At 38.5% G+C, this 16,407-nt stretch overlaps 1 protein-coding gene across 1 annotated transcript; it reads left to right on the forward strand.

Annotated features, from left to right (window-relative positions):
• The first annotated feature begins 11,970 nt into the window (after positions 1-11,970).
• On the forward strand, positions 11,971-16,120 carry LOC104076874 (serine/threonine-protein phosphatase 2A catalytic subunit alpha isoform-like). Its single transcript, XM_009577893.1, has 6 exons — positions 11,971-12,181; positions 12,521-12,694; positions 12,888-12,977; positions 13,411-13,572; positions 14,478-14,596; positions 15,368-16,120. Exons 1-6 carry the CDS (start codon positions 12,065-12,067, stop codon positions 15,438-15,440), a joined length of 735 nt encoding a protein of 244 aa, XP_009576188.1. The 5' UTR covers positions 11,971-12,064; the 3' UTR covers positions 15,441-16,120.
• Positions 16,121-16,407: the final 287 nt, after the last annotated feature.

Consider the following 16,407-nt stretch of genomic DNA (forward strand, 5'->3'; position numbering starts at 1 on the left):
GTCTGGCCGGCCGTCGTGTGCGGAGGGTCGCGCGTGAATCGACGCGACATACTGTCATGATACGGTTAAAATTTTAAAGCAGCCCCAAAAGTGTAAGTTATTACAATGAAAATAAAAGCGTATAGTAATCAGTTGAAAATTATGGGGTAAAGAGCTGCTGCTTGAATGTAACAGCTTTGATTTTTTCTTTTTTTTTTTTTTTTTGATATAAATAAGCACACGCATTTATAACTAATTGAAGGGTAGATTAGCTTTGGGACTTTGGTTTCTCTGGATAAGATTCTGGGTTTCATGAAATTCACAGAATAGACAGTTGAGATCCCATATAGCTATTTATTGTTATGGTGGCAGATTGATAATGTTGAGACTTGGATGTTGAAGTACTGTGTTGAATGGCGCATTTATAGTTTAGAAAGGTCTTAAAATGGGCCCAGGATAGATTGCCTTTTGGAAATTCAAGGAAAAACTAGTTCTAGCAGCATCCATCTGCATTTTCCGATTGGGTTCTAATTCTGGATGTCACTTAATAGCTGAGCAGTTTTTTCGGTTACTGAAGGTTTTATGTATTCCTACATTTCTAGACTGAAGGAAGTAATATTTTGGACTGTTTGGGAAGTTACTGATGTACAAGGTTCTAAAGAAGACTGCGTACCTGCCACGAGAAGTAATTATAATATTTTAAATTTGGCATCATGTCTTCAAATACTACAGCGTGTTGTTTTGGAAGCAAATTGTTTCCAGAGGACTGTCTATGAACTTATTAAAGAACTTGTAGTGGTTTTGGCTAGACAGGTTCTTGCTTGAGTCCAAATTTTAGTTGACTAGTATGCTAGCAACTTGAAATTGTTACCATTTGATACAGTTTGTGTATTTTAAATCGTGTTGCAAACAAGTGGCAATGTCACTGCCTGACTATATTTCATGTGTGTCTCTAATGACAGCAGTCCAGCTTCCTCTTTCTATTGCTTTGTCAGAGAGGCGAGTATTCCACTTGCTGTCATTTATAAACTGATGCTGGTCCTGAATACTGCCTGAGCGGGTGTGTTTTGTAAGATTGTATGGTAACTTGCAGGAGCATGAGGAATATACAAAAAGCTTTCAATTTACTGGGGGTTTTCGATAGCTGAGGAGTAGGCATACCATAGAAATTCCTTACAGAAGATACTGTAGTCCCAGTCATCATTGTTGCGCAAGAGGACATTTTCATTTTTCCCCCAGTGAAGAATGGAAATGAGCTGTATTTCTGGATAAATGCGTGATGCTCATCACCAAAATAATGGTGGATAAAAGGAAAGGTTACAGAAAGCTGCGTGTCTAACTGCTGTGTTTTGAGAGGAGAGACCACAAGAATGTGTGAGAGAAATCTACCTGAAAAATACCATTTATCAGTAACCTCTTTGCCTCAAGTTGGGTGGATATGAGCCAGCTCCAGACCAAAGGTAGTATTCCTCTGGGGAGCATGATACTGTGCTTGAGCTGAAATTCCCTCTCCCTGACTGGTTTGCGGTCAGCACTTTGTACAGTGCAGCCACATGGCTGTTTATGTTAAGGAGAGATGATTTGTTGCTGATAACTACAGGTGGATTTACTGGGACTTCCTGCTAAGAGTAGTTAAGTTTCTACATGGTTGCTGATGCAAGGAATTGGAAGTAGGCCCCTGAAGTCCGAGTCTTCCATCAAGTCGTCTCTGCCCCCTCGAGTGGGAAGCTATGTTCGTGAAGGCAGGGCATTAGTTGAATTCTGTGCCCTCCTGCTGAGGGACAGCATTCGCTTTAATGTGTTTCTATGCTTCCAGCACTGACTCTCAGAAACTTTGCTGAGTTGTGCTTCGTGTTTTGATTGTCTTAAGTAGTTTCGTGGATTTAATCACACCCAAAAGTTATGTTTTTCCATAAATAGCTTAATGTGTTAAGGACAGTGTCAAACATAGCTACTGTTCCAAAGGATAGATGAAGACCCTACTAGGTATAAACTGTCATTCTTCACCACATTGAATTGTAGCTAGGGCTAGTTAAAATAAACAAATAAATAAAATCTTTGTGAGGGCTTTTTCCCCATAACACTATTTGATTGGATGATCTTCCTGACTGGTATTTCTTGATCTGCTGGGACTTCATGTGTGCAGACTGGTGCCTGTCTAATAAGAATAAGCCTAAGGGCTTTCTTGTATTTCAGTATTGATATCTAAAGAACGTAACAGCTATTTACAAACATAATAATTAAGTGTGGCTATTCATGCATCTCAGTTACTTTCTTAGTGCTTCTTATTTTGTGCCTTGTTACGTGGGTGGTGGTGGTGGTAACTGGGCAGAAATGTCTTCTAAGTCTAGGCATAATTTGTAACCGTGAATAATACATAATACTTTCACAGATGTTTTGAAAAAATATGAACCTCTGAGTGGCAGATAAGTTATTCTAGGCTTAACATGTGCTATGTATTTTATGGTGTATCAGTTGTGTGACCAATTGTTCGTGCTTTGCTTAAGGATTTGGTAAGTGTAAGTTTTGAAGAAGTGGTCAAAATGTACACCGTATAGTCACTGTTACGTATCAGCAGTGTTTGTCCTATTAACACTGAATTGTTTATTGACTGTTGTCTGTGAACAGAAGAGAAAGGAAGTCCTTTATTACCAGGTGAGGGTTTTTCCACTGGCCATTTTGAATGAAAGGATGCTGTCTTGGAGTACTGTTCTTTTCCATACTTTCCATACTTTGTGAGGGTAGAGGGAAATGGTCTTGTCTCCTCACTGGTGTATAAATGCCCTTTATCACAGGAGATGGGGGTGTGGTACATTGCTGAGGAAGGTGGAATGAGTCTAAAAATGCACAAAGGAATGAGTTGAATTTGTGGATAGTCTCCATGAGTTATTTCAGAAGGTATCTAGTGCTGGTGGAGGCAGAGGTATCAGAGTCTCTCCCCTGGAAATATTAGTCTGTAATTAAGTGGGTTTGAACATGGCATCCAGTTTTTAGAAAAAGAAGACAATGTAGTCATATATGCTGTGTAGAGTGTTCAGGGTTCTCTTCCTGTGTACTTGAATTACTAGTAAAATACATCTGAATAGGCAAAATTTTTTAAACGAAGTGAAGGGCTGATACTGGTAAAGGCATTCAAGAAACCTTAATTCAAGCCTTGTCTCCTGCAGCTTTTGAGCTGCAACAATGATCTTGGTTGCATTTGCTTTTTGATTTGTCACCAGTGCTAATTTTCATAGTACACATATGTTTCTGAGCCATACTGTTCTCTGGTATGTACCTTGTTAATGGTGTATTTTTCTAATTTTTTTTCCTGTTGCAGAACTTCCACCTTTGTTTAACACCAGATCTTCCAAGTTAGATTTTCTGAGACTGGTTGCAGATGAGAACTAGCCAAACATGCATGTACCCACTCCAGCTGTGTGAGCTGCTTGAACTCGCTCAGCTTATGTAAGTGCCTTAGTTCTGGGAGGGCAGTATGTTACTGATGAAGCTTTCTTTTGGGTAAACCCCCCTCCCCTTCAATCAAAGTTCAGTTCCTCTAATGCATAGGACTGGCAAGTTTTGTGGATCTCACTCCTGTGTTTTAAGCTATTACTGCCCTGAGATGTCTGCCGCACTCCTTTTTCAGACAGAGAGGCGCACATGTTCTCTTCTGCCTCCTCTGCTGTTGGGGAGTTACCTTTCTTAGCTCATTATTTTTGGCCAGAAGTGAATGTTTTAAACTGTCCCCAGCTGCGTTTGCAAGGGCTTTTCCATTAGCTAGCTTTTGCGTTCCCATATCTTTAAATGTAACCATCACATACAACTATTCTCCAAACTAAGATGATTGTAAAAATGAATGTTCCTGTCTGAACTTGCTATAAATCAACTGAAAAACCTGGCCCAACAGAATTCCCAGCTAGTGAGAGTTTCCATGTGGTGGGCTGTGTATTGGACAAGTTCTGGTCCCTCCACCCCTACACCTGGCAGAAGAATGTGGGTCTGGAAGGCACAGCATTTCAGTTCCTCCTTGCTACTGCATTGGCTTCTGGATTCAGTGACAAGGGAGCCCTTGAACTACTGCCAGTGGCGGGAGGGCCCTCTTTAGTGGTTCCAGGGGCTGTGGGAGACCAGAAGGTGGTTTAGGACTCCTTTGCTGCTGCTTTGTTGAACATAGCCGGGGATCAAGCCATTGATGGGTGCATATTGTTCTACCTTCCATCTCTGAAGAGTTACAGGTGTATTGTGAAAAGCTTTTTATGGCATTTTAATAACTGTGGTTTAGATTATTCTGGAACACTTCCACAAAAAAAAAATCCTTTCACTCCCAGTGTTCTGTGGGGTGCTTTTTTGTGATGGTTGGTAATACAAAATGGAAATTGTCTCTTTACACAAAAGGCATTTGAAGCGTCAACCTTGCCAGCCTTCTCACCTAGTCCTGATTATACTTATAACGTTTTGATACGTGTACGAGAATTTAGTCTTGTATGTGCCAATTCTTGTAGAATCAGCAGCTTTCTAATTTTTTTCAAGTCTAGGAAATTCTGTAAAATTGAGTTGTGCTGGCAGTTAAGTGATTGTTGTTTTTTTTTTTAAATTACAACATTAGTTGTGATGAAATAGCAGTGAAAGATATTTTTCTGTTGTTTTAGAAGTTATTCTGGGCATAGCTTAAGATAACAGAAGTAAGCACTCGTAAGTCAGAGCAAGTTCCTACTTGAGTTCTACCAATTTAAGGCTCAGGATATGGATGAGGCTGTAGGTTGATGTCCTCTTCCAGATCTACCTGTGGTGAGGCTGTTGCCTCCTCAGATCTGATGACAGTGCTGCTCTGTGATTGCCCCCTAGCCATTTTCAGTTAGTCATCTGGGTTGCCTTAAACAGTGTAATAACCTAACCTGTCTGGCTGTGTCTGGCGTGAGTTAAGGAGGCCTTGTACAAAAGGCTGTGCAAAGGGAATCAAAGGAGCAGTGATTCAATTTCCATCCTCGCTTAGGGACCCTTAAACACTCTGCCTATATTCAGTTACACAGTTGTTGCCCTCGGTTCCTTTTCTTTAGGTAGTATGTTAAGCTGGAAAAACAGTTTATTCCTGGCTAAAGAATAAATACTGGAGCTCAATTGCTCAGTAGTCAGGTCTCCAATATTTCTGCTGGGTATATTGAAAATACTTTCCAATATAGGTGTTACATGCTTGCTAGTTGGTTTTGAAGTACATTTCTTGAGTTTTGACACACATGCCTGCCCCATCCTCCAGTTGGTATCCCGACCATACCTTTAACATGACAGTGCCTAGCTGTGGTTGGAGTTATTTGAGGAAAAGAGTTGAAAAACTTTTGAGTTTATTACATGAAGCTGGACTTGTGGATATCAGGCACAACTAGTTTGGGAATAGCTTTAGCCTATTTCTTTTAACAACTTGAATGATACAAAATGAATACAGCTTGTTCTACAGATGAGACTGAAGACCATCTCTGTGTAAGTGGTCAGCTTCATGCGTTACGACTGTTGCTGTGTTTCTTGGAACTCCCATGTAGAGAGGAAGGCATCTGGATTTCCTGAGCTATTTGGCCTCCTATATATTTTAAAAAAAGATTTTTCTAGACTTTGTTTTTCTTTGAATTCAAAGTTAAAGACACTAAGATCTTTTGTATGAAGCAAAATAATGACACTGAGTTCTTTCAGAGGAGCCCCTTCCTATCCTTTTTTTCCATCTGGTCTTGTCAGCTACTGATACTTAAATAGCAGTTCCCCTTCTACCAAATCTGCCTTTGAGGGAAAGAAGACTCCTTTCTGTTACACTGAGTAAGACTGCTAATGATTTTTCCAAATTGAAGTGTTGAGAGGACTACTCAAGGCTGTGAATGGTGTCAGTCATTACTTTGTAATACAAAGGAATAGAGGGTTATTTGGCAAAAGTTTACTGTCTGCATGGTTTCTTGTAGACCTTCTAGAATTTACAGGAGAAAAAGGAAGGTGGTTCTCATTTAATGTTATATGCAGTACTGGCATTAGGATTGATCTTTTGGTTGGTTAACATCTTGTGTTTAACTGGACTCTCTTCCAACCAAACAGGAATTGCTAATAGAATAAGGAAGCAGTTGTTGCTGAGTTGTGGAGCAGTGAAGGAGGGTACTTTGTTGTCTGTTGTGAAATACAAAGCTGATTGGATTTTATGCTTTTTTTGTTAGCTAATTGCCTGTTCTTGTTCACTGACAGATAGTCGTCGATACACAGGCTAGTACGCTTTCATTTTGTGCACTTTGAATTGAAATAAAACTTTTGAGTTCATTTGTTAGTCCTATTTGCCCTACCCGAAGAAAATTAAGGGCTACAAATGTAGTGACCACATCGTGACACGCGTGTTCTTAGGAGCTGCACTGTGACACTTTGATCAGGTGACTCTGACTTTGCCGAGTTCTAAACCTTCAGTATCGCTGGTAGTGAAAGAGGTTAGAAACAGAGGTATAGGTGCTAGTCATAAAACGAGAGAGAAAGCAGATGGGTTATCTTCTGTTTCAGTCCTGGGAAAAGAGTATTTTGCTGCTGTGGCTTCTTCTATGTGAATGGAAATCCTGGTTTTACTTACTTTGGAATACTAAATAATTCAGTGTCAATGGGGAGCTTTGTATTTTAATTTTGTTCCTACTTATACATTCACATGGAACTCCTTAGTGGATTCCGAAGTTCAGCATAAATCAGTTTCCCATTTGTGTGATATGTAATCTGACTGCTGTCATACCTTCTTCACAGAAGGGTGATATTGGAGGCCACATTTCTCTAGTCTTGTTTAAAATGCCAGACAGTGAATGAAAATACCTTTTGCTCTAAAAATGGTGAGCCCGTCTTTTCTCTGAACATGTTCTCTTTCCTCTGCAAGTAAGGGGTCGGGGGAGACCCTTAAATTGAAGGAAACAAATGCATTCATTCTGCAGAAGACTTGCTGACTGTAATGGTGACGTTGCTTGGAACTGGAATCTCTTCCAGGCCACGATGTTTGGCCAGCTAAACCCAGTATTCATCCCAATTAGCTGATCATTGTGCCTTTAGTCACATCCTGTGCATCTTGACGACAGGAAATTATGGGTGTGGTTGAAGTCTTCGATCTCATCAAAATATCTTTATGGTAACTACAAATACCTATTTTTTTTCTTGGTTACAGTGGATGCTTCTCAACACACACTTTACTAGACAGCATGGTGGGTTGCAGGTGTGAATTCTGGTCTGCCAAGAATGACACATTACCATCTGCAACCATGACTTTGGAGCTACATTGTCTAATTAAAATAATGGTCGTATTTCCTTTACTGAGTTAGTGGTAATCTTTTGATAAGTGCTTTACAGCACTGGTTTGCTGCTATGCAGCAGTTTCAAGCATTGTTCTACAATTCTACAAAGGCACAGTAATGTTTACTGCATTTTTTTTTTCCGATGTGCCCCAGAGTTTTTCAGGGTTGATAGTTGGTTTGAGCTGTCAGAGCTCCTGCTAGAATGTATGGATCTAAGAAGGGGTAGAAGTAATTGAGAAATAACTGATATGTTCTAGAAACACAAAGGAATTTGGGTATGGATGAATTCAGAGGATTTTTCAGAAATGGACCACTTGAATTCTGTGAGGCAAGGCTGGTGGTGCACTCTGCTCATGAGGGGAACTCATTTGTCCTCAGCATAGAGTGAGTTGAGAAAGAGTGGATGGATTATAGGCTCTATGGCACTTAACTCTGAGTCTTATTCTGTGGCATATAGGATAAAAATATATGCAGGGAACAGGGGAAATAGGAGATACCTCTGCATACATACAACCACTGCATCTCATTGAATAAAATTGTGAAGATTGGAAAATCATATGGTAGTAGCTTTAATGGTCATACAGGTTTTTCAGTTCTTATCCCTGACTCTTCATTATAAAATGCAGAGTTTACACTGGGATCTTGCGTTGTCTTAAAACAAGGAAGCTAATCTTTGTATTTTAAGAACAGTGTTTTGCATAAAAGATGTGCTTTGTAAACAAAGGCAACAAAACAGTGCTTTACTGTTTGTCTGGCCATTTAGAAGATGTGCAGCAGTGCAGGAATGTTTTAATTCTTAAATACTAAGTTGTATTTTTATGCAGTACTACTTGCTTTACAATAAAGTGAAAATGTCTTGTTTTCTTGGTGTGTTTAAACCAATATTGGTTTTATTCTTGTTGTCTTTTGGGTGTTTTGGGATTGTACAAGTTGACTCTTTCCAGAGAAACGGCTGAGTAAGCCAATATTTCAGATATCAAGTAGGAATGAATTCCAGTCACTATGACTAAGCTGAAGTGTATTTGATATCTGCTTATTGTTTGAACTTTGAGATTTTTCTAAGTAAAATACGTGACTTCCACCTTGGCAATTGTTGTTTATGACAGCATTTTACTTAGTTCTCCTTATGCTCTTCTTGTGCAACTGTGTCTTACAGCTACATGTTTTTTCTGCATTAGACTATACTGGTGCTTGGCTATAAAATTAGCATTTATCAATTTGAAATAATAGGTTCTTTTCAGTCTTAATCTGTATCCGTTTGCACTTGGTTTTGAAAACAGTGTGTGTAGTGCTGAAAAAATAGCTAAGCTGATTTGGAGGTAGGGTCTTATGATTGTAATGTAGTATGCTGTTGACATCAAGTTTTTGCTTAAGTTTATTAATCTTTTTTAAATTGTAGAATACCATCACAAGTTAAACTTTCTGCGGTGTGGGGTACTTACGAGGATTGAAGACATACAGAAGTTCAGGGCTGTCTTAATATTAAGAATTGTTAAGAACTGAAAAAAGACTGAGAAATAAAAGCACTAATAAGTGTTCAAGAAGAATCTGTTTCAGAATTGCATAACTGTTTATCCTAGTGATAGGCGATGAAACCTCGATGTTTCTGAACGTTGGTGTCAAAATACTGCAAAGGTATTGCACTATTATACTTCTTGGCAATACGTCATTGGGTTTTGTTTTTGAAGTACAGGGAATCAGGTGTGTCTCTCTCTTCCCTAGTTCTCCCTCATCAGGTGGTTTGATCAAGGAGTACTGTCTTGTGTCAAAGGCTGCTGAAATGCTCTGCTACTTCCTCGCCATGAGGAAGTGTAGGAGAGCTGCTGGTGGGAAGCCCAGTGTGTTGGGGGGGAGGATGGACAGGGAGGGAGTTACGTGTTGTGGCTGAGCAAGTAGCGTCATCATGGACCTTGGGGAAAGGATGAATAAAGAGAGAGTGGAACCAGATGAGGTTGTACAGGGCAGTGTGTGGTCCAGTACAAAGTCAGGGTCACAGATACTTCAGTAATATTAGTGATAGCTTAACTTTTGTGAAACTTGAACTGTGAAATTGTAATATTACATGTACTGTTGTCTTACCAACTTGTGTTTTTGTTATGGTATAGTATATTAAAACAATTTTTGCTTTACCCTTTTATAGGAATTAATTTTATGTGGAAATTTGGGATATGGTTGTTGGACAACTTGTTGGTGGCTTGTTTTCAAGGTGTTATTTTTTTCCGCTTTCAGCTCTGCTAAAGCTCGTTTGTAGAGGCAAGTATACTGCTTAAGCACTTCAGTACATGCCACTGTTGATGCCATGGGATATGATAAGACTGTAAATGGGCTAAGCAGTTCATGAGGCAGTATTTCATGAAACTTGTTTCAGAACGTGGAAATACTGAAATCCTTGCACCAGCATTCCTTCATTGCAGGATTTAAATAGAGGTTGCTGTTTTGTAAGTTGATCTGGAACAGTCTTTTTCCATCAGAGTAGCTGTCTGACTTACCTACGTGTTCGGTCATATGCACATCCAAGTGATTTTAATATTTCAAGAACTGAGGAAGCAACAACTCCGTTGCTGAGAACTATGCCATTTTAGTCTCAGTCAGCATAAACGTTGCATACCTTTGATGAAAAATGAATGCTGCATTATTTGTGCAATGCTTCCAGTGTGTTAAGAAAATAAGGCAGTAGAAAACATTGTAAATTAAAGAGTAGGGGTTTTATATTGAAGCACTATAAGTATCTGTAACGTTCTCTGTCAAAAGGAGAATTAAGATGGCTAATGCTTCTGAATGTATTAGAAGAGGCTAAGGCTGTTAAAATGCCCTCAAAACATCCGGTGAGTGTCACTGCATTAAAATGAACTTAAGTCAGGCTATCTTAAAATAAATCTACACTTTTAGCATCTACCACAAGCCAGCAATGACCTATCTTTAGTATTAGGCACAACATGAGTGGAAACTGTCATATGAGATTGACTTTTGATGTAAATATGTCTGCAGAGTGATTTAACTCTGTTGCTCATGCTGTAATATCTAAAGCTCTGCGCTGTGCAGGGAGCTTAACCATGATTGCATTTTTGCATTTCTTTCCAGTGTTGAATGAAATGTTGAATTTCATGCATCTCCATTGTTAAACTATGTGTTGCTAGCATTTTTCTTGTTTGAAGTGGTGACCGTGGTGGTGAGCCTGGACAATACGCCAGAACAGTGAGACCACTTTTGCGGTGGGGGTGTCAGTCACTGTCCAGCTAATGACTTCATGAATAGGGTGCAAACTTGGACACAGCAGCATGTTTCTTAATAGCTTGACTCATGTCAATGCCCAGTGTTTAATATACTGTTTAGATTTTAACTTCAAATGTTTCTTTACTGACTTTTTAAAATCCAGTGCTCTTTAGATTATGATAAATTTTTTCTGGTGTCTCAAAAGACTTCTTTGCTTAGCAGAAACCCCCCAGAAATGAGTATGCTGCTTTAGTTGTTGAGTTAGGTTTGATAAAGTTAAGAAAAGTAACCCTAAAATGAATGTGGTGTTGCTCTTCCATCTCTCTTCTTGGTGAATGCTTCAGAATATTTTGGATTCAGCGTGGCCTGTGCATAGGTGGTATTTGGTGCTGTTTCTGCAAGTCTTGTAGACATCTTGGGTTATAAAATAGCATATAGTTTTTATATATTCTCTTGTCATTCTGGTAATGAGGTAAAAAAGGATCCTTTCTGGATAGGAACATTGGCGCTTGAAAGGCATGGAAATCTTTGTAGATGTTAACTTGTAAACTTGTTGCTATTTATATTTCTAATACCTTCTTGATTTAGAAAATTATTGTGGCATGTGTTTGGTGACTTCTGAGAACAAACTGTAACAGCTGGCAGTGTGATGGTACGATTAAGGAATTCTTGCATTATGTCAAAATTACCTTTCGGATGCTATATTTAGCTTGTGTTTCTTTGTACGAATTGCCTTTGTCTGCAACTTTTATGTACACAATTTTGTGGGAAAAAGATGTTTCCCTACTTTGGTTTATAAAGACACAACTCAGTGTTACTTGTGTGTACTTAAACACAAAACTTGTTCAGAAAGCTTGGGCAAGTAAACCACCTGCTCTGCAATTGCTGATACCACTGCATGTTACATTCTTATTTCTGCTTCGTGTAGGACTCTCTGCCTTTGCATTCCAAGATGTATGTATAGATGTTTGGCAAACGGGCTTCTGAAGCAGGACGTCCGAAGTGTAGAACTCCAGGAGCTTTTGCTAGCTGATATGGCTGTGTTCACCTGCCCGAGGGAGAGTCTCGGCTTTGGCCATGTCTGAGTTCAGGCTTGTGGAGGGTTGGAGATAAGACATTGGTATAATTTTAGATTTAATTTTTCGAAATACTTATAAACTTCTTCAATTCTAGCAGTGATGATCATTGTTTTATGCTTCATGGAACTATTTTTGTAGAAAGTCTGAGTGTGGTTTGGTTTTTTTTTCTGCGCTGGAAATTAATTCTAAAATCCTCTTTTTGAGGAGGGAAAAAACACCAAAACAAAACTCTGCTACTAATACAGGGTTGTATAAAGCCAAGTTTTGTTTTAAGTAAAGATAAACTCTTATCCCCAAGTGCTTCAGACAAGGAAGGGACAAGAGTTGATAAAGAGGGCAGGTAGTAGAAAGCTGGAAGTGGTAGAGCATACTTTGAATAAAATGTCTGTTCATAGACAAACTCACAATTTCTGTGTTTTTTGCTTTTTATAGGCTAAAGAAATTTTGACAAAAGAATCTAATGTACAAGAGGTGCGATGTCCAGTCACAGTCTGTGGAGATGTCCATGGACAATTTCACGACCTCATGGAACTTTTCAGAATTGGAGGCAAATCACCAGACACAAACTATTTGTTTATGGGGGACTATGTTGACAGAGGCTATTATTCAGTCGAAACAGTCACATTGCTTGTAGCTCTTAAGGTAACTTTTCTTCTCAACTGTACAATTCTGTATAAGACATGTACATTTACTATCCTGACTACACTTAATATCTGTTATGATTTGCACTACACTGGTATTACAGGTACAAAACCTGAAATGTTGGCTGTCTTAGTTTTCTGAGATACTTCTGAAAAAAAAAAAGAACGTTCAGGTGCAAGCCTGAACTTTTTCTAAAATGAGTGCTGTATTTAGTTTTTACTTGCGAAGGGTTAGGTTTTTATTGCTTTATTGACATATGACGGGGCTGAGGGGTGCAAATTCTGTTTTTCGGGAAGACATATGTATTTTGATGCATCTAAAGTAAACTGTTATGTTTAGGTCCGTTACCGTGAACGTATCACAATTCTTCGAGGGAACCATGAAAGCAGGCAAATCACACAAGTATATGGTTTCTATGATGAATGTTTAAGAAAATACGGAAATGCAAATGTTTGGAAATACTTTACAGACCTTTTTGATTACCTGCCTCTAACTGCCTTGGTGGATGGCCAGGTATGTTGAAATTTTACAAAGTTAAATGCTACTAGTTTTAAAGGGAGCTATTAACACTGTATTCTATTAGCTCTCAGCTTTAAAGGAATCTCTTTTGGATTTTCTCCTAATCATTTATACTAAAGGATTATAATTGCACTGATATGATTAATGTAAATGAATGCGATAAATTTCATATATCTAACTCTTCCAGATTTTCTGTCTACATGGTGGCCTCTCTCCTTCGATAGATACACTGGATCACATCAGAGCACTTGATCGCTTGCAGGAAGTTCCCCATGAGGTACTGAAAAATAATTGTCCAAACTCATGGTGGGATTCATGATACCATATATTGGGTATTTGAGTACACAGGCCGAAAATGAAATGCAAAACAACTTAGCAATATGAAAGTGCCTGTCTTCCTGTTCTAGTTTTTTGAAGGAAAAGTAAAGGGCATGTTCTTGCCTAAAGAAAGAAACATATTTTAGTGTGCCTAGGATCTCAACAGGTACTACTTAATGATCTCAGAGGTGAGTACTACTATGAAAGTTCTTCATTCAGATTAACTTCTTGATAGTATTTGAAGTGTTAACTGCACTAGCTGTTGTAGTTGATAGGCTTTTTTTTTTTTTAAGTCTTAAAGAGATGCTGCAACAAGTTGTGCAGGGCTGGTATGAGTGTGTAGGTTTTTTGTGGGGTCTCCGTTTCTGAAACATCTCCTACATCTCTTATAGGGTCCAATGTGTGACTTGCTATGGTCAGATCCAGATGATCGCGGTGGCTGGGGAATTTCTCCTCGAGGTGCAGGTTATACATTTGGACAGGATATTTCAGAAACCTTTAACCATGCTAATGGCCTTACATTGGTTTCAAGAGCTCATCAGTTGGTAATGGAGGTAAGCAGGATGGCCTGTGCGTTTAAACTTTTGATTGCACAGTTGGTGCATTAATACTGTACTCTGTGTGTCAGAGATGTGCATGTGCTGCTGTGACAACGGATGATCCAGCTGAGAGTCTTCCAGAAACACTATTTTGACAGTATTCATGTGCTACTAAAGGAGTTTCTCAGTTTTACAATGGAGTAACCTTTATTTTGGCCGTTTTCTATTTTGACAGTATTCACGTGCTACTGAAGGAGTTTCTCAGTTTGACAATGGAGTAACCTTTATTTTGGCCGTTTTTCTGAAAATTTACAGTAACGTCCCAAAACAAACTTGAGTAGTAGATGTGGTATTGCATTTCTGTGTAGATAAAAAGGTTCTTAAAATGCACACAAATATGTGTGCCTTGGAAAAAAAAGATGTATTTTTCCTATTTACCTTGGATGTGTGTTTTTGTTCTTAGTCTCTAGTTATCTCTGGCAGTCAAGATTTTAAAATGTATGTCTGGATTCTGGTTTTGGTGATAGCAGCTGAAGATTCAGAATAGATTGTGTATTTCAGAATTGCTGTTTTCATTTTTTAATGCTAATGCAATGGAGAATGCCTGCTGGTTTTGTTGTTGTTGTTGTTGTTGTTTTTTTTTAAAATAAGTTCAGCTCATGCGTACTAGTAAGAAGCAACATAGGAAGGCCATAAGTTCAGCTCATGCATACTAGTAAGAAGCAACATAGGAAGGCCAAAATTCCTTTTTACCCTTTTTCTCTCGAGAAGACAAATAAAGATACAGCCTTAATTTTATTTAAAATGACACTACGAATGCCACTTAGGGTTTTGTGTGTAACTATCTGACTAAACTCAATTTTTATATGGGGTACAACAAATGAACTTGGCTGTCATAATTTTTTTTTTTTCCTCTCCAGGGGTACAACTGGTGCCATGATCGGAATGTAGTAACAATTTTCAGTGCTCCAAATTATTGTTACCGTTGTGGCAACCAGGCTGCAATTATGGAACTTGATGATACTCTAAAATACTCCTTGTAAGTACGTTTAAAAATGACATTTACATTGCCCATGATTTTAAGATAGTTGCTGTAGCAAGATACCACTTAATTATTGTTAAGGTACGGTTTTTCCCTATACGCTTTTTGGGAGGTGAAGTGAATGTGGAATTGTTGGGTTAGTCGCATCTAAAGTCTTGGAGTCAAGTATCTGGAACAGTTGTTGTTGACATCTTGTCTGTCAGATGAGACTCCTTGTTTTTGTTTTGTGTAACTGGAGTTTAATGAAATATTATAGAGGTATGTGATTTGAGAGTAGGAGTACTCTGTCATGTCTGAGGTAATGCCCTCCTATCAGTCTAGGGCAAGAGACTTTAGGAATCTTCGAATTCTTCAGATGTTAGGATGTTGGCTTTTTCTATGAGGTTTCTAATTAACTACCTCAGCAGCAACTTTACTAGTAAACGAGGCAAAAGCATTGTGTAAACTGCCCCCTTTGACAATTACTGGGGACTTGAACTTTCTAAATGTATACTAACGTTTGACCAATTTATGAGTCTTAAAGCTAAGATTCATTTCTCTCCAGTCCATAGTAGTAATCATAAGAGGAGTTTAAAATACGGGGATTATAAATACATACTAATAGAAGGAGTGGAAAAAGTTGAGCACTTGTTCTAGACGACTTTAATCAGTTGAAAAAACTTGAAAAGACTTACCTGTGTTCAGACCACTGCTACTGTAATTCACATATAAAACATACCTGGATGTAAACTGAACTCTTGCAGTTTCATTAATATCTATGCTTTTCAGTTTGCAGTTTGATCCAGCACCACGTAGAGGTGAACCGCATGTTACTCGTCGCACCCCAGACTACTTCCTGTAAAGAGATTTTAGACCTGTACAGTATTGCCATGAACCATATGTTGACCTAAAGAAAATGGGAAGAGCAACAGTAACTCCAAAGTGTCAGAAAATACTTAACATTCAAACTTGTTTTCACATGGACCAAAAGACGTGCCATATTCAAATACAAAGCCTCTTGTCGTCAACAACTGTGACCACTTTAGAATGAACCAGTTCATTGCATGCTGAAGCAACATTGTTGGTCAAGAAACCAGTTTCTGGCATAGCGCTATTTGTAGTTACTTTTGCTTTCTCTGAGAGACTGCAAATAATAAGATGTAGACATTAACACCTCGTGAATACATTTAACTTTCCATTTAGCTATAGCTTTATTCAGCATGACTGTAGATAAGGGTAGCAGCAAACAATCATTGAAGCTTAAAGAACATTTTTAAAATAAGTACCAAGGCCTCATATTTGTTCTGAAACTGTTTGTTTGTTTTGTTTTCAGGGAATACTGTTTAATTTAATTGTATTGATTTTTTTTTTGTCTGCACTCAGTTCCCTTTTCCACTCTTTGCCCTACCATATTGTCCCTTGTAATTGTCCAAGGATAGTGAATTACTTTGAACAGAACTGTTTTTTTCTGTAAAACAATGTTACTGCAGGACAGAGCTGCAGTGTTTTTCATAATAAACTTGTGAACTAAGTATGGAAAAATGTCAAATCCTAATTGCATCTCAGGTCAACTGTGGTTTAATAAACTAACATGTAGCTGGATGGGTTTTATAAACTTGCATAGAAATGTCCACCTTAAATAACTAAAACTGAGGTGATTGGTGTGTGCTGGAAAACTCTGACCTTTTGAATTCTGTCCCAGGGAGGTGCCTGGTCATTGATGTCATGCGGCTGAGAACAGAGCTCGCTTATTACTGACATGTTGCGCTCTCTCCCTCTCAGTGCTCTACTGAAATACTCAAAAATGGAAGAATCTAGGATAACTTAAT

Source organism: Fulmarus glacialis, unplaced genomic scaffold (genome assembly GCF_000690835.1).
Source record: "Fulmarus glacialis isolate BGI_N327 unplaced genomic scaffold, ASM69083v1 scaffold7170, whole genome shotgun sequence".
NCBI lineage: Eukaryota > Metazoa > Chordata > Aves > Procellariiformes > Procellariidae > Fulmarus > Fulmarus glacialis.

Coding starts and splice junctions, on each gene's coding strand:
- LOC104076874 (XM_009577893.1), top strand. CDS start 12,065: ATGGAACTTTTCAGAATTGGAGGCAAATCACCAGACACAAACTATTTG. Junction 12,695..12,887: donor CTGCCTTGGTGGATGGCCAG/GTATGTTGAAAT, acceptor TAACTCTTCCAG/ATTTTCTGTCTACATGGTGG. Junction 13,573..14,477: donor CTCATCAGTTGGTAATGGAG/GTAAGCAGGATG, acceptor TTTCCTCTCCAG/GGGTACAACTGGTGCCATGA.